Raw genomic sequence first — 18,420 nt, forward strand, 5'->3', positions numbered from 1 at the left:
CGGCTGCAGGTGCGCGGGGCGGGAGCTCCCGGCCCTGTCGCCGAAGAGCAGGGTAGTCGCGACCGTCACGGCCGCCATCCTTCCTGGAGTCAGGGACTCGGGGTAAAAGGAGAGTAGGGCTCGTGGGCTACTTAAGTAGAATAGCAGAGCTGCTGCCTCCTTCCCACAGCTGCTTTAAAATCTGCTATACTATTTATGTCAGTTCCCCACCTCACCACCCAAGCCAAAACACTGTTCTGTGTGTTACATCGGGTTTAGATACTGCTTCCTCCTGGGTTGGCTGACGTTAAGCACTTTAATGCCACAGCAAAGGCCCACAACAGCACAGGGAAGGAGGTGCGTGGCTCGACCTGCAGCACGGCCAGTTGCATGCGCTGAACCTGCAAAGGCCACCAGGCACAGAGGTGTCCCGAAAGGGGGATGTGGGCCTGCTGTAGGGTGTCATGATGACACACTTCATCACTAACATTAAACAGTCCTGCTCTATCCTGAGACAGGATCAGCTTAGAGGTAAGCCAGTAGATGGTGCTTGAGAGAGGAGACACTATTATTGCTGGCTTTCCTAAAATATGTAACGCACTACAAACGGCACCCACACCACACTCTCTAGACAGCTATAGTTGTCCTTAAGCTGTGAAAAGCCAGGAAATAATAACTTCCGAAATCTTCCCCCACAGCCATTACTTTGTTAGCATCTTTAATCTAGAAGACCAGTAGCAAATAGCTGTTATCTTTAAAAATAATATAAATTAGCCCCTGCTCACTCAGGGGATGAGATGTCCAATCATCTTTTTCTCAACAACTGGGAGTCCCTTCTGGAACCAAACACACCTGTCCTTAAATCAGATTTATGGCAGTAATGTTACCACCAGCACTGTGACTCTCAGAGAAATACATGTGATAATCTTGACATAGATTTCCATACAGAGAAGAGCTAAACATTCAGAGTAAACAGTGTTTCATCTTTGCCAATATGCAAAATAACCGTTGCCATGCTTCCCAACTGAGCACTCTATGCAGCTACTTCCTGAAGATGGAGAGATCCCTCACACACCATTTCTTATGTCTGTGCTTACACTAAATTGTATCAGGAACCTGATTTCTAGTGAATCAGGTCCTAAAAGTTAGGACACATCCATTACTGTAACAATTGCATCACTGACAGCTTTCGTAACCCAGCCCTAAGTTCAGTTCTAAAACCAATCACTCAGATTTGTTTGCCACACTTTGATAACCTACTACCTCATGACCGCACCCTGATGAGTAGATCTTCATTTTCTAGGATGGACAGTATCAGCGATTATTTAACTCTTTGGTCCTCAACACGCTATTCCTTATTTCTATCCAAGGATCCTTAGAGGTTTTGCTCATTGTCCCCACTTAACTTGAGAGCTCCTCTGACCATTTCTTCTCCCAGTGGCACTGTTCATAGCATGCTTTGCTCCACATACAGGATCCCTCTGCCAAATATTCTCAATGGATGCCATTCAGAGCACAGGACACTATGCTCCTGCTTGAGACATGAGTTTCTCAGTACTACAACTGTAGTCTGCAGATTGCAGACCTCCGATCATGTTAGAAATAATATACCTGTGCATTCACTTGGGGCACTGCCCAGGCAGTGCCCCCCTCACTTTCCTAGAAGCATGATGGGACAGTTCGTCATAAGGGATACCTACCGTTTTCACTGTCACTGAAGCTTAAGGTGTTCAATGGGGAAAGATTGTTTTGAAGACTGAATCTGCTCTCTAACTGGAAGAGAGAAAGAACAAACCAAACTGGCTGTAAAATCCAGCATGCCCCACTCACTTCAGCAAGCAAGCTTTCCTCCTGCCCCGCACAGGCTCACTCCCTAATTCTCCGGACACAAGCCACCCTGCCCTAGATCATCCCCAGATCCTCTGGAAGGGGGGGGAAGCACGCCCTACTGCACTCTGGAGTCTCCACCCCCTCGAGTGGAGTTTTAAGTAGGACAGGAGCTGTTCAGAGATCAGAGCAGAGACGCAGAAAACGCAAAACTAGACTGGTCTGGAAGCGAAGTCATCAGCAGAATACAGAAGAGAAAAAGCAAAAAGGTAGGTACTACTCTGCACCTGTTTCAAAAAGTGCATTTCCCGTTTTCAACATCAATGGCATTGTCATTAAATACTATTAAATATTATAATTTAATAAATCCCACTGAAGCACCATGGTAGTTAACTAACTGAGCTATTGCCTTTCAGCTTTTGAAGAGCTTCATAATGCTGGGTAAAGCTGCTAGCTTTCAATTGTTTCAAGAAGGCTTCAGCTATTCCAGGGAAAGGGCTGACAGCCTCAGGCTCTGAACAGTTAGCAGGGAGGAGTCTCCTGCACAAAGAACATTAGCAAAAAAACAAAACAAAGGAAGAGTTAGGGACAAATATCTTGATGGGGAGGAGAGACCCGGAGAGCTAGCTGTGAAAGGATAATTTATCGTCTTCCTGGGAGGAGATCAGACTATGCCTTTCACCCCAGGCTCCCAACCAGGATAATGGAGGGACAAAGAGGAGGAGGGCGGGTCTTCTCCAGTTCTCCCTAAACACGCTTCTTTTCAAATGCGGCCAAAACCACAGGAAGTATTGAGAATGATTCCCAAAACAAAGCCAGAGTTTGAAATATCCATTTCCTCTGATGCTTTCGAAGACTACAGAATCTTACTTTTTTCTTGTTTTGTTCTGTTTTTTTTTTTTAATTAATTCTTTTCCCCAAAAGCAGAGGTCCGTCCACTGTTACATTTTAGAGAGAAATAGTATGAGTCTGATATTCACCTGCTCAGTTTAGAAAAGGGATACAGAAGCAGTTTGTCCAGAAGGCAGGAAAAGGCAGCAAGGATCTGCAATCTTTGCTTGAACTAGATCAAGATAGCTGTTCATCAGCAAGAAAGCTATTAGTGCTATAGATTCAGAATCAAAGTATTCTGGAATGGACATGCTAGGTTATTGGGAGGCATACGGGGGGAGAGCTACTTTTAATTTCTATTAATGACTTTTTGTTCAACCTTGATAAGATACATCGCTTTTTTAGGTCTTATTCCACATTGGTAAGATAATACACTCTTGCTGCTTAGAAGGGCTGCTATTAATAATAAATTAATATGTGTGATTTAAAGTATTCCTCCTGCTGCTGCTGCTTCAGCAAAGAGAGATAAATTTAGGGTATCGTATATCTTTATGTCCTAATGTACCTGAAAGTGTAGAATCAAAATGTCAGAACACCACATCTAGGCCTCTGGCTTATTGCTAGAATATTTTTGATCAGACAGAAAGCGAAGAGTGAGAGCAGAAGGCACAAACCGGTTAGGAGAGCGCTACCAGAAGGCGCATTGCTTGCAGATTTCTGCTTGGAGTCTTATAAACATGGTATTTTTCAAACAGCCATATGGTTTCAGTTTGATAGGGCTTATCATTTGGAACATTCCAATTGACTGGCCTAAGTTGTACCTTTCCCAAAACTGAAAATAAACATCTGGCAACATCTGTTACCAGTTTTCTATGCACAGTGGGACAGCAGCCGCTGATGGATGGACAGGCATCCCCCCATGGAGAGGGGGAAAGGAAGGGGGAAGGGCTGTAGCATTATAAAATAAGCTAGCCTGAACAGGGGCAGCAGAAATAAGTGAAGAAAGGATGTGGCATCCGATGCAAGACAACTTTAGGGAGACGATCTGTCACATTCTGCAGTATAAGCATGTGCTGTGTAAGACTAGAATCCACTTGTATAGTGGACTATATGGGATAAACTGGATTATAACCATAAACTTGATTAAACCATGCAGGTGCTTTTTAAACAGGGACTCCTCCTTTCATGTCAGTCTCCAAGACTGAAATGCATTCTTTTTTTTTTAATTTAAAATATGTTTCCCCTTCCCCCCTGAACACTAGCTATAGTTTCCTGCTGGTTTCAGGCAGCTAGGACTTCCTCCAAGATATTAGTAAGGCCAGCTTTGCCACTCTGTCCTCTGACAAAAAAAACCCCAAAATACCCCAAACAGATTTCACCAGTGTTGCCTTGTTTTTGGGGCATCTTAGCAGGTACCTCAGAAATGAGGTCTCAATAGTTCTTTACAGTGCTTCCCAGAGAGAAATTCTAACAAAGCAGCTCAACTCAGATAAGTAGTTTCATTGAATGAACCTCTCCTTAACATGGTCTTAGCTAGCAGAATCTCATTTCTTAAAGCTGTCGATAAGAACTTCAAGCCTTCTCCACAGATAGCAGCAAAGATGACCAGTGGTACTAACAATTAGCAAGTTAAAACCTTGCTGCTGTGGGATTCTGAACACAAGCCTGCATAGCTCCAATAATGAGCTACAGCTGCAAGGAGTAAGGATAACATAACACAGAGTTACAGCAGCAAATAAATGACCCTGGGTAGCAGTTCAGATCATCCACTTCAGCTTTGGGAATGCTGCTGATTTAGTTCAGGTTCAATTGAAGTCAATGCCTACTTGGAAATCACTCTTACAGCTTTTAAAAAGGCTTGCTATACAATGCAAAATGCTTCCTAAGAGGTGAGAAAGGGCTTGAAAGTATATAAAAAGTATACTACAAAATCTGCATACTAATACAAATCCCTGAGAGATGCTCTGAATTACAAGGATCTCATCATTAAGATGTGACCTAAAGACAAGACTTGGAGTAACTAAGGTTCTCGGAAGCTGTTCCTGTGATTCTTTTCAGTCTGACTTGCAACTCAAGTCTCCTCTTTGTGCGGTCTAATAATGAGAAACCACAGCCTAAACTATCCTGCTGTACTCCCAGTTCTGCTTCAGAGACTGGAATATTTGTGCCTTTTGCTTTTTCTTTGAACAAATCTTTAAAAAAAAAAAACCAAACCCACAAACAAACTCTCTCCCTTTTTTAGCCTTGAATCCCAATTTATGACTCATTCATCTGTCATACTCCAATTTCACCAGCTATTATCCAGCTGCCTTCTCTGGCTTTACATAAACAGAGTCTGAGCTCCTAATTTCTGGAAGTAGTTTTCTCAAATAATTGGGTTAGCTTTCTACTTGCTCAGGGATCATATAATGTAGGTGATAAAAAGCTGATAGTGTGGGAGACAGCACCTGAATATTATTTCAAAGATTTGGAACTGCAGAGCAATCCAATAGATTGGGAATGAAGTTGTATCTTCTTGCCCCGCTACTCTACCTCACTCCCAGCTCTTGGTTTGTATAGGAGGCATATTTTTAAAGGAAGGGAGAAAATGGACCTCTGGTGCTGGACTAATTCAAAGCAGGGGGGTTCCCATCTACATCACACTCTCATGATTCATCATCTCAGCCACCTAGACTGACTGCTATAGCAGTCTTGGTTAGTACAGAGGATCAAGCTAAATCTGTTCACATTGGTGATTACTTATGTCTCGTTCAATTGTAAAAAAGAGCTACTATTACTGCATGCAGGTGTAACTATTACTTTTAGGAAGAAAATTATGGATTCAAGTCAGGAAGCCTGGTGATAGTTACTTGTCTTATTCTAAGAGCTCAGATTACATAATAATGACAACTCCAGTCCTTAAGCTATTACTCAACTGTGAAAATCGATAATACCTTCCCAATTTTTAATAGATGTATTGGACCTTGCTATTTAATGCCATGTTTCCAAAAAGTCCCATAGGCACTAAGTTTCTAAACTTCTGAGACTGTATAATCATTTGTATCCGTGTTACTAATTTAAGTTTTGCCATGAACAACAGCCTCCTCCCCCCCCAACAGAGAGTCCTGTTGGTGTACCAATAAGTCCTCATTTAAAGTCCTCCAGTTCAGCAGTGTTTCTAAATATAAAATAGAACTTCGCTAGCTACCAAACTCATGCTGCTAAGGTCAGGCTTTATTGGAGTTCTTTTACATACATACATTTGCCTGATCTTTTACAGTTACTATAAGGTCACCAAGATAAAAGAATGGGCAAAATACATTTTCTCGGAGATTTTTCCTACAGGGATTAACAGAGGAGCTGGGAGCGCACGGCAAAATGCATTGCTTTCATAGGCAACAGACCACCTCAGAAGGCCCTTCACTGCCTTTGTCTGACACATCCAGTGTATTTTTCTGCTACGAGAATGAGATTAGAAATGGCATTTAGTACAGCAAGGGAAAAAACCCGTGTTGCTTAATTTCAGCAGTAAAATTCTGTATACGCTCAAGACGACGCCATGTTATGAGCGTGTCCCCTGCTGCTCAGAATTTTCTCTCTGCCCAGCAGCTGCCCTAAACCAGTCAGCGCTTACACAAGGCGCTCGGCTTCAGTGAAAGAAATAATTTTTCCTCCTTTATCAGGAAACAAACTGGGGGAGGGGAAACCAGGACACAAGATGGTAGCATATCTCGCTGCAGTCAGTGGCTACAGAAATCTAAATTCATGCTTCTGCCGAGAAACTTGCCTGCTCAAGGCCAGGCAGAAATAAATTTTGCTACAGTAGGAAGAAATACAGATGGATCGCAGTACCCAAATGTCCTTCCTATAGCTGTCTGTGGCCAGGTCAGAGCAGCAGTTTCACCAGGTGGGAAATTAACCTCTGATGAGTGAAAAGAGAAGTAGATGTTCAAAGCAAATGAGATGAATGGAGGCAGAAATCTAGATTCATCCTTAACCCCAGCCACACCACACCAGCCGGCGGTCTCCCACAGATCATTGGAAGTTCTCTCCCAAGACTACTGCTGTAGGAGACAGACTATGTAAGTCAGTCTGAAGGAAGCAGAAACTCTTCATGTGGGATGGAAGAGGGCTTTGTCTGAAGTGTAAAGCTGCTGAAGGGATTAGAGGGAATAAGATGTAGTTGTGACTGCATAGAAGTGACACAAGGAAAGAAATGCTGCAATGAATAAATGAGAACACCAGACCAAAAGCTAGCCTGCCAGCCAATTGCCATACTCCCCCTTTCTAGAAAAAACATATGACAATAGTAGAAACTAAAAGTTCAGCTGGGGAGAAGCTGTAGAAATAGTGAAAATCAAAAGACATAGCAGTGCTGTCCCCACCTATCATCAACCTTTCCTTGCTGACACATCCCCTACACAAGCCCTCGGTCTCACCCAGAGCAGCAGTCTGTGCAGAAAATGCAAATCCTGTTAAACCACTATTATCACAGACTGACCCTTCAGCTGGTTTTGTGCCCCTGCAAGAGATCTCTTAGGTAGGCCTCAGTGACCTGAATCTCAATGAACACTTTCCAATCAGCATTACAATCCCTCATTAGACAAGTTCATCTCTCTAATAATGCACACGATACTGCTGGCTTCCAGCAATCTTGGGAAAAAGCACTTGGAATTTACTTCTACTAGTGTTATTCCCCAGGAAACTCTCTGCGTTTCCTCCAGACCTAAAAGGGTGTGTTTTAGCTTGTCAGGTTTCTAAGTTTATCAAGTAAAAGCACATCTGGGTCCAGCTTGGCAGTTTCCCCTGTCCAGGGACACCAGGACAGTTAGACCAGATGGCTGACAACTGCAGAGTAGAAAGTGTGTTTTAATGTAAAAAGAATTTTCATAATTTAAAACCTTTAAACTTCACCTTGAACTCCATTCACACTGTAAAATGCCTTGGTTCAACATCTTTTTTCTTTTGTCTCTATAGAAAACTTGAGATTTGGAAGCGATGTGGAAAACACTCAGAATGGAAGGCAAACTCCCATGTCTCCTCCTGCTGGTGGGAGCAATCATGACTGCTCAATGCCAGGTAAGAGGCTAATGCATCAAATAATGGTCTTGCCATCCTCCTGCGTTTTCAGCAGCACTTCCTTACCATTGACTCCAGCTGTCTGCATCAGACAGAAGGAGAATCTGGTTACATCACTGGAAATCAGAGGAAGGAAAACCTTACCAAGTAGTCTACCTCTAAGCTGGGATTTCCAGTAATGTGTTATCCTGGCTGGTTTTCAGTTCAGTAAGCAAGTCTTCTCCAAATCTTCTTGGTGTATCTGTTCACTGTCACCTTTCACTGTTAGCAAGAGTTCCATTGTGATCACCCTTTAATTTTCTTTCTATTGTCATCACCTTCATCATTACTCTCACTTACAACTGGACATTGATGGTTCCCATGTTCCCTCACTTTAAACCTCACATTGCACAGCTTGAGTAAACCCTACACAATTCTAAAATGTTTAGTCTCTTTCACAAAAAATTGCTATCCCAGCCTTCCTCTTTCTTTTTATGTTATTCTTTCTCTTGTGGCCTGATCAAAGAAGCTTTCTAAATTGGTTTCTTCCTTAAAACTTTATCCAAAATATTTTATTTAATCGGCTGCAGGAGACATATCTCTCAAAGGTAATCAAGCTGCAAAGGCTTATGGGGAAACTGCACGTCAATGAGCAAGAATAACTGCTTGTTCACACTTACTTATTTGGAAATTATTTGCTTGAACCTCCTTCAAATAGCAGAAAGCTGACAAGCTTTAGTTAGCACTTGCAATGCCCCAAGAGCACATAATCACTTCACGCACTATGTGAGTACAGCACATCCCAAGTTCACGTCACTCAGATGACACTCAGATGACCTGGTAATCTGTGGCAACTCAATGATTTACAATTCTCGGTACCCATGCTGAGGTACTAAAGGCGCTTTTCACTGTACTGTCTGTCAAGGAGGGCAGACAGTTGCTCAGAGCTCCCCTGAGTCACAAGGCCTCAAGAAGAGGACTGGCTCTTTGGAGGCACTTGTTCTCTCAGTTTTCTTAAGAGAGCAGTTACTCACAGAATTAACCTTCTTTTCTTGCAGGGCTTACACGTGCGTTTCAAACGGGGAGCCAGATCTAGAGGTAAGCCAGGCAAACTACAACTGTGTTACCTGGAGCTTTATGAATACAGGAGGGGAAAGCAGATGATGCTGCGGGAATGGAGCCCGAAAGTCGTTTGTCACAGTTATCTGGATGAGTGATTCAGAAGGCGAAATACCAGACTGTTAATACCATCCACAACTCAAAGTACAAAGTTTTCCCCTCCCTCTGCTCTTTTTCAAAGAAAAAGAGGCTGGTCAATAGTGGAACAGTACACCCAGCAACACAGCAGTGAGAGAGATGGGACAATTGTGGTCTGAGAAGGAAAAAGGGCAGTCCATTAGACAGGTGCTCCCATCACGGATACTTTTCTCCTGGAGAGAGAAGAGTTCTTTTGCTCAGCCAGGTCTTTTCCCTGAATCTCTAAAAGACGATTTCCTTTCTCCAATTACAGCTGTTTGCACAGACAATTCATCTGGAGAAATTTACCAGCACAGGGGGACCTGGCTAAGACTCTCACGGAGCAGAATAGAGTACTGTAGGTGCAACAATGGTCAGAGTCGCTGCCACACTGTGCCTGTCAGAGGTGAGTATGAAGAAGAAAAAGAGCAAGGAAATGGTGGGGGATGAGAGATTGTCCATCTAATCATCCTAAAGAACTCCACTGTCAGGGAAGGAGTTATCACACAGAAAATTTGTCTTGAAATAGAATAGGATAGAGATGAAAACACTAATACATACTGACTCAGGCATGTCCAGATCTCTGGAGCGGGCAAGGGGCTGAGGAAGGCTTCTAATAGCGTATGTGGACAGAATGGAGCAAAGGAAGAATGTAAGCACTACACAAAAAGACTATAAGCACATGACAATAACAGGCAGACAGGGAAAAATAGAACAGGCTAAAGGAGACTGACAGGAGAGGAAAGCTGGGTATACATTGCCAGCTTCTTACTTCTGTGAAATCTAACAGTATTTCCTGGCTTTTGCTTATTCCACAGCCTGCACTAGAAATAAATGCTACAACGGGGGCCAATGTTCACAGGCATATTATTCCCCACAGCTCTTCATCTGCCAGTGCCACCAAGGTTTCTCTGGGAAGCAGTGTGAAATAGGTGAGTATACCGTGTCAATTACTGTGAACAACGCTACTGGTTTTAGCTATGCAGTGCAGAAGGATGAGGTACCCAGAAGCTGCTGCTGTATACTAGGCTCTCTGTTAAGTTGCCTCTTTTTATTCTAAAGCTAATACTACAAAGAACTTTTAAGAAGGACATCTGGGCTGTTCTCAGTGTCTCTTAATAAAACTCTAAATTGTGGAGCTGAAGACCTTCGTGTATACTTACAGTCTACCTGGCAAGGCATTTTCACCAACTTACTAGACAAGACATCTGGGAGCCAAGTTTAAACAGAACAGAGACTGGGGAAGCAGAGTTTGGGATGCTGTCCTTACAGTACCATTTTGTTTCCTTTTGTTCAGATACAGAAGTTAAGTGCTACAAAGATGGTGGAGTAACATACAGGGGTACGTGGAGCATGACAGAGAGCGGAACTGAATGTTTAAATTGGAATAACAATGGCTTGATGGACCAGACGTACAGCGGCCGAAGAGCGGATGCTGCTGAGCTGGGACTGGGCAATCACAACTATTGCAGGTGAGGTCAGAGCCACAGGAATCAGCCCATTCTAAGAGCTTGGAGCAAAGGAACGGCTGTTTGCAACAGTCTAATACCAAGCAGAGAATACTGCACAGGTGCAGATACGGTGCAGCCCATGAGCAGCAATTGCAACTTCTGTAGACATATCTGAACTTCAGATCTATCTAGACTGGATGCTTATGACAGACTACAAAATGTATATATCTCTCACCCTATAGTCTTTCCCTTGTCCCTTCTCAGTGCCTAAAAATCCCTTTGTAAGCCAGTTTCCTGCAGCTCTAGATCCTGCTCAAAACTCTAAAAACATAGTGCTTCCTGCACATGAACTAAACTGCACAAACAAGCTGTCCACTCCTGCTAGCTACTGGCTGTCTCATCCTCACGTCCATGTACTCCACAATGTTACAATTAAAATAGGAATCCAAACTACTTCTGATGGTTCAGTCCATGTCTTCACTGCAGAGTAGTATTAAGTTACTGAACTAGATGGCAGACATGGGACTAATAACAATAGCTTTGTAATGATGTATAATATCATAACTCTTTCAGAAACCCAGATGAGGATTCCAGACCTTGGTGCTATATCTATAAAGGGGGAAAGTACATCTGGGAACACTGCAGTGTGCCCTCCTGTTCAAAAGGTACAATGCAGGGGGACAGGGAATGGACTTTAGAGCTTCCACGATTCACTGCATATATAAGGGTTCTCTGTGGACTTGTGCTATTTCTGTAGCCTGAAAAGTTGAGACTCTCACATTAAATGTTTAAGCTTTCAATATTTATGACACCGAGAGACTGAGATAAGTATAGCTAATATATAGATGCCTTGACAGAAATCACAGTTAGGAACAGCTGATGGGTTCACATCCATTGGTTAACGTGCAGCTTTCTTATTGAAGTTGGGAACATCAACTGCAAATCTGGAAAAGGCACAGATTACCGAGGCAGCCACAGTATTACCAGTTCTGGAGCTACCTGTTTGAGGTGGAATTCTCGAATCCTTATCAACAAGTTATATACTGCTTGGAGAAGAGATGCTTACCAGCTGGGCCTTGGTAGTCACAATTTCTGCCGGTATGTAGTCCACTATAGAATTAAAAAAATCCCACCAAACTTCCTTGTGGTACTCTTGAGGCAGGGCTCTAGTCTTCTAGATGGGTTATTAAAGCACGGGAAATACATTACTGCTGGGAATGAAGCTCACTGACAATAGTAATTTTATTCCACCTGACTTATCTATGCTTCTTTAAAATCAGACTCCACAAATGCAAATTCCACGTGCCCCTAGGGCCCTCTGTATCTCTAGAAAAATCAAAAAGGGTACACTCAGGTTACAGTCTGCCACCTTTAGGTCTCCCCAGACTCCCTGCAGATCTGATGATACAAATAGCTCTTCTCTTTCCTGTGCTGCAGGAATCCTGACAATGACAGCAAGCCCTGGTGCCACGTACTGAAAGGAAATCAGCTCACATGGGAGTATTGCAACGTGCCTACTTGCTGTAAGGATCCTAGCACTCCTGATTCTTCTTTCTTTGAGGCATTACTGTTCTGCATGTCATTTGTATTAAGCTCAGGCCTCTTAGAGTAAAATAAGAGCTGGGGGGGGGAAAAAAAGCTTTTTAGAGCAGAAAGATTCTGTGGCTCCACTCTCACAGAAGTGCCTTTTTCTCTACCAGAAGGGAAGATTGCAGAAATGGAGGACAGAAAAGGCAGGGTTTCCTTACTATATTTTTCAAATCAGAATAGAAGTTTCCTAGGAAACAGGAATGAGTCAGATACTAAACAGTTCATGCCAGGCTGCCTCAACGTGCACTGACAACTAACAGGCTCTTAACCCAAACTCAAAGCAAGAATGCCTGAACAAGAAGCCTATTTCTGGGTTTGTCATCCGCAGCCACCTGTGGCTTACGGCAGCGCAGAGTACACCAATACAGGATTAAAGGTGGCTCCTATGCAGACATTGCAGCTCACCCATGGCAAGCTGCCATCTTTGTGAAGCATCGCCGAGCTCCTGGAGAGCACTTCCTCTGTGGAGGAATTCTGATCAGTTCCTGCTGGGTTTTGTCAGCTGCTCACTGTTTTGAGGAAGGGTAAGTTGAGGATTCAGTACCGTCTGGGGGAAAAAAAATCTGGAAAATGGAAACATCCAGTATAGCCTTACTGGAAGTGTAAAAGACTTGGAAAAAAGCTCTTTATCCCAGTAAGTCATTCTGCACTAATGATTCTAGAGTTAGTTGTGCTGAGCATTACAGACAGGCATTTATAGGGCAAACTAGCAGCACGGCATTAAGGTACCACAGCAGAATATCAAATAGCTGAAGAACAAAGTTGTCAGTACTGATGCAGAGCCATCTGAAACTTGAGAACAGCAAGGGGCTGGCAGAGGAGCTTTGCCATGATGGCTGTAAGCAATTAGCGCAAAAACAAAGGCAAATTGGACACTTGAGGTCAAACTGCCTGGGTAATGAAGTAGTAATAGTGCTAAAATAAGAAAAGCAGAAGCTCCAACAGCACATCTTCAAGGGAAGAGTCCACTCCAGTTAACACGGGAAGAGAGTAAGACTCTTGTTCTTCAGCTTTAGTACAGATCAGCTGAAGATTGTGCTGGGTAGGACTTCCCGAGCAACTCCCGAGGCAAATGAACAAAAGTTTCAAGTGAAGAACTACACTGTGCATCAGAGATTTGACTCAGAAAACTTCAACAATGATATTGGTAAGAACTTTTCTGACCTTGTGACTGGAAGGGTCACAGTTGGCTCAAGTTTGTGGTTTATGAAGTGGGGATTTTTTTCCCTCTTCAGCTCTGTTGCAGTTGAACTCGGATGCAGAAGACTGTGCTATTGAAACAGACACTGTCCGTGCTGCCTGCCTTCCAACACGAGAACTGCAGCTGCCTGACTGGACTGAATGCGAGATCTCTGGTTACGGCAGAAATGAAGAATGTAAGTAGAAGATACTATGTCCGAAGTTTGGGTCCCCTGCCCTCAAAGAATTCAAGCCTTTAGCATCACTTAATGTGTGACTCCCTGAATTATTATATGGGCACTACAGAACGTATGCGTAAGCGGGAGATACACAAAAACAAGTTTTGCTGTAAGTTACTTCATTCTTCTGAGTTCTGTCAGCTGCATGGGCTACTAGAGTCTTCCTTGATACTCTCCAATAGTAGAAACACAAAAAATGGCACAATAGATAAGGTAGGAAAGACAGAAAATTTACAATCAGGGCTGCCACATTTCTGCTGTACTGAGTACATTTAGATATTGTCATTCTGACAGAAATCCATTTCTGTCAAGATTTAATATACTATACAGTTGCAGGTAGTTGCATTATTCTAAAAGATACATTGTCTGTGCAGTGATTAGCAAAAAAAAAAAAAAGCTAAAGAAATAGCAATCCCAGATAGATATTAAAAGGCTGGCTAAATGGTTTTTAAAGTGAGCTACAACAAACAGGAATAAAACCTGTCTGAAAGTATACACAGGCTGACCTATATTTAAAACAAACAAACCCCCCAGCTCTTATTTTACTGGCACTTTCTACTAATTTCTTTTTATTCACTAACTTGTAAACCCTTTGAGACAGAGACTGTGAAGCATCCATCGTAAGAAAACCTAATCGTGATTTGAACCCATAGGGTTTTTGGAACAGACTTGAAGATTTAACATATAAGTGTGGCATAAAGTGTTTTAAAGTGCTTTTAAAGCTAGTCTTCAGCATTGCTTACAGGGACTACAAGATAAAGTCTTTGAGAGGGAAAGGATGCTGCAACTGTAAATCAAAACTAGACTGAAAAACAACAAACCTGCCAACTTTCAGCTTTGTGCAATTGCAGCTATGCAGGAGAATAAAACCAACACCCAAAACAAACAAACAATAATTCCCTTCCATTCCAACATAACACAAGTGTACATTCCTATCCAGTTACTCAGTATTGTGTATGACAAGACGTCTGATTTTTGTTAGTACAAGTCTAATACTAAAAAGTCAGGATCCTGTTTCATACAGTTAGTGATTTTCATAGGCACTTCCTGTGACTTCATTTTGATTGATGTAACTGTGCAAAGACAACTTACTCATCCAAGAAACCCAGCAGTCTTTAATTTGGAGCCTACAAAAACCTCTTTAGCATTTAAGCTTGCTAAAGAAGCAATAGTCTCTGTCAACTAGATTTAAGCTGTTTTCACTAGCAAAGCAGAACCCCCAAGAATTAAAAAAGACCCTTTGGCAAGGAAATACTAATTTAGCCATTCCCCCACCCCCAGCTACTTCTGTTTACTCTCCCCTAAACTACAGAAACTGAACTGCAATTTAAAAAAAAAATAATTTAAATAATTTAAATAACAGACGTATAGACGTATTTTTATTGTCATTTTCCTTCCAGTTTCTCCATTCTATTCGGAGCACCTGAAGGAAGGCCATGTCAGACTGTTTCCAGCCAGTCGGTGCACAACACAGCATCTAGACAACCGGGAAGTTACAGACAATATGTTATGTGCAGGAGACACAAGGCACCTTGATGATGCCTGCAAGGTAAACCCAGTTCTGTTCCTCTTTTCTTTTTAGGTCTGTCCTTGATAGTCTGAGCTAACCAAACAAAAAGCTTCAGAAAATAATTTAAAGAAGTTCTGCATTTGGCTACATGGAAGTTCTAGTAGACTTTTGTTGAACAGAACAGAACTGCTGCCTCGTTTCTTTTTTCTTCCCCTGCCCCTCATAGCTGGGAAAGCAGGCCACACTTAACCAAGCAAACCAGAACAATACAGATAGAAAATCCCAAATATAGGAAATACCACAAAACTGAGCAGGAAACTCCACCTCAGCAGCATTTCCTAATATTTTCTCTTATGTGAGCATGCAAAACACTCAGCAGGAGGTTCTGTAAGAGGAAGGGGGTGCCGCTCTAGTGTAAAGTGGAGAAAAGAATAAAGGCCAAAAGATGGTGGAGAACGAGCAGCTGTAACATGAGGAAAAAGGAGGGCATCCATTCAATCCACATCCTTACCATTTAAACAGCTCTCTAATAATTTTGCTTTACTGTTACACACAGCAGTATAAAACACCCTGGATCTTTACAGCTTGAATAAGAGCATTCCTCTTTGTCCTTATCAACATCTCACCTACATTTCATAAATGAGCGCCATACAAAAAATTAGATGCTTTAGTGTTAGTTAGATTTTTTTGGGTCTCTCCCCATGCTTTCAGGGGGAGCATTGTGGGAGTCTGGAACACAAAAGTGGCGTATGTGAAAGTGCTGTTACTAAAAGCTCTTGATTTGTGAGCATACTACATAGGGCATTTCTGTAGACACCAATGCACCACTAAAGCCAGTGGGGGGGGAACGGCACAAAACCAAACAAACAAAAAAGGAGATTGTTACTAACCTGCTACTTCTCTGTAGGGCGACTCTGGAGGGCCTCTGGTCTGTATGAAGGATGATCGTATGTATCTAATCGGAATCATCAGCTGGGGAATAGGCTGTGGCCGCAAAGACATACCTGGCGTTTATACAAAGGTGAATCGTTATCTTGACTGGATTCAAGACAACATGAAACCCTGAGAAAGAAAAATGAACTATCCACAGTCTTGTGGCAATGCCCTTGCAGCTTCCTTCTGGGTGCTTTAAGGATGCTGACAGGGCTTCCTGTTTGTCCAGATGCTTATGACTTTCAGTACAAGAGGAAGACAAACTGCAATGTGTGGGAAGGCCGCATTCTCAAATTACTCTCCTTTCCTTATTACTGGTTATTGGAAGCTAACACTCCTTTCCCCCCACATCCCCAAGCTTTCTCCTTGCATCAAGTCACATGAGTACAATTAAAAATAAATTTTGGCCCGAGAGAATAAACCAAGAGAGAACATCATGCATCCCATGAGCAGCTATGTTGTTTTGGGAATGGGTATGAACTGAGGGCAAAGGGGACAGATTTAATTTCCTGAAAACTTCATCTCCCTCCTTCTTACTTGGCTGTAAATTTGGAAGACATTCCAGTCAGGCTTAATCTCTGTCCTTATACCATTTTACTTTGGTTATTTAAGCTGGTTTCAGCTTGACTCCAATAGAAAGAGCAAAGCTGTAGGCATGGGCTGCTTATTTCCTTATCAATATACTACTAGGTTTTTCAGTTTGGATCTGATTCATTAACAGAGTCTGAGCTTAAAGCCTCTGAGCAAATCCAGGATGGCATGCTTGTTAGGACATTCTATTCTTGCACTTGCTTTTCCTCCTGGTAGGAACTAAATATTTAAATAAATATGGAATAGGTAAAAATCTTAACACCAGCCTTATCTGCCACAGAATCAACACATTACTTTTTGACTATTAAATTTCTGTGCATTATCATCTGATATGAAAGCAAAAGCTCTCTCTAGCACAGCAGGGCAGAACAAAGGACAAGTCTAATGGTAGCAGTTTTAGGTGTCTGCTAGATTTACATCCACAAGTAAAGATCAAGTCAAATGTCACAAGGCTGCATTTGTCCTTTAACAGAAGACAGGACAGGTATAACCAAGTCACCATGGACTAGAATGTCAGTAATCGAGCATTACTTGCATTGCAGTTGCCATGTGATGCCTAGTGGTATCTATGCACGTCCTAAGAGTTAAGCCTCTTTGAGAGATTCTCTCTTGTCCAATTGTTTTAAAAAGTAAGAGAAAGCAGGTGTGACTACTGTTTACAAAAGGAAAAAATTCTATTGAGGTTACAAAAGGAGTTTAGCTTTAGTATCAATCAGGCATTGTAGCTAGAAAACTAGTCTGTTGTATTTGGGAAATTCAAAACATTGTAACTCAAAATGTTTACTCTCACAGTTTTAAGGAGCTCTCTGATGATCTACTAGCACAGCCTCTAGTCAAATAAAGAAGCTTATATAATAAGTAAGTACAGAACAGAGATTTGGTAAGGATGCCCATTACTTCCTCAAATGGGTTTTTGTAAATGGCAATTTTACAAATGGTCCATCTCTTTCTAGCTACCAGCTTAGAAACTGACCTCAGAGATCTTCTCTAATGTCCTCAGAGAAACAGTGGTGTAAGTCCAGTTTAGCTTCAGCAATGAGTCCCATGTTCCAGCCAGTGGAAGGGGAAAAAAAACCCAAGTTGTTCATTAAAAAAGTCACAGTTCAGTTTTTTTGGTGTGATTTTTTTTTGTTGTTGTTAGTTGTATTTTATTAAGTATTAACCTTGAGAAAAAGACAAATTAACTTCCATTCCTCTCCCCTAAACCCATTTCCAAGTGCTGCTGCGCCTTGCTATCCTGGCATTCACAAGCCTGCCAAATATCTGCAGCCTGTAAAACACCCAAAACTGTTCCAATGAGTAACACAGGTAAGTGTCTTCAGGAACACAACTTTTGTTCCACAATTCAAACAGTCTGTTAAACACATTATTTGAGCTCGATGTGATCTAACAGCCACCAATACAATGTAACTGAACCACACCTGATACTGGTATCTTTTAGAAAAATACATCCTACAAAAATATAAGTTGCAGAGAACAGTTTTACACCACAGCTGTTACCAGCTCCTTGAAAATACCCTTACATGAAATATTCAAGGTGACACGAGGGCTACACAAGCCTTAGCTGCCATCTCTGCACTGGTTGCTTCCTTCTATCCTGGTCTGCCTTCTGTGAAGTCTTCTCTGCGGCTGACTTAAAGAAGGGCCCAGAATCAACTCAAATTTTTTCCAAATGCTTCTCTATCCCTCATTTTGTAATAGATCCTTAATCTGGGAGATATACCAAATCGCAGTCCAAAAACTAGAACCTATGTTCTCCAGCCTTACTTTAACGTCTTGCATTTCATTTCTCAAAAGTTACTGCCATGTGGCTCAGTGCATTTAACTGCATTTCTCTGGCTTGTTTACCCATTATGTCCCTCCGTGATAAGAATCCCCAAAATGGTTTCCATCTCTACAACATCAGCTTTTCCTCTTCTTATCCTGTTTTTTTTCCCCTACTTGTCCTCTTCCAGCACACAGTAGCACCATCTTGAGACAAGGTCTAAGATAATAATGACTGCCATCTCCTTGCCTC

The 18,420-nt window shown here is 42.2% G+C and overlaps 2 protein-coding genes across 2 annotated transcripts in view; one reads left to right on the plus strand and one right to left on the minus strand.

Moving 5' to 3' along the window:
• IKBKB (inhibitor of kappa light polypeptide gene enhancer in B-cells, kinase beta) overlaps positions 1 to 78 on the minus strand; it is a 14,142-nt gene extending 14,064 nt beyond the window's left edge. The window contains exon 1 of the mRNA XM_009328303.1: positions 64 to 78. Within this exon, the coding sequence (XP_009326578.1) occupies positions 64 to 78 (15 nt within the window). The remainder of the gene's footprint in view (positions 1 to 63) is intronic.
• Positions 79 to 1,959: 1,881 nt separating this feature from the next.
• On the plus strand, positions 1,960 to 17,509 carry PLAT (plasminogen activator, tissue). Its single transcript, XM_009328290.1, has 14 exons — positions 1,960 to 2,075; positions 7,594 to 7,695; positions 8,733 to 8,772; positions 9,185 to 9,316; positions 9,729 to 9,842; positions 10,208 to 10,382; positions 10,935 to 11,026; positions 11,285 to 11,459; positions 11,799 to 11,884; positions 12,280 to 12,475; positions 12,962 to 13,098; positions 13,187 to 13,327; positions 14,770 to 14,918; positions 15,787 to 17,509. The coding sequence occupies exons 2-14, from the start codon at positions 7,615 to 7,617 to the stop codon at positions 15,943 to 15,945; spliced, it is 1,677 nt and encodes a 558-aa protein (XP_009326565.1). The 5' UTR covers positions 1,960 to 2,075; positions 7,594 to 7,614; the 3' UTR covers positions 15,946 to 17,509.
• Positions 17,510 to 18,420: the final 911 nt, after the last annotated feature.

Source organism: Pygoscelis adeliae, unplaced genomic scaffold (genome assembly GCF_000699105.1).
Source record: "Pygoscelis adeliae isolate BGI_AS28 unplaced genomic scaffold, ASM69910v1 Scaffold597, whole genome shotgun sequence".
Lineage (NCBI taxonomy): Eukaryota > Metazoa > Chordata > Aves > Sphenisciformes > Spheniscidae > Pygoscelis > Pygoscelis adeliae.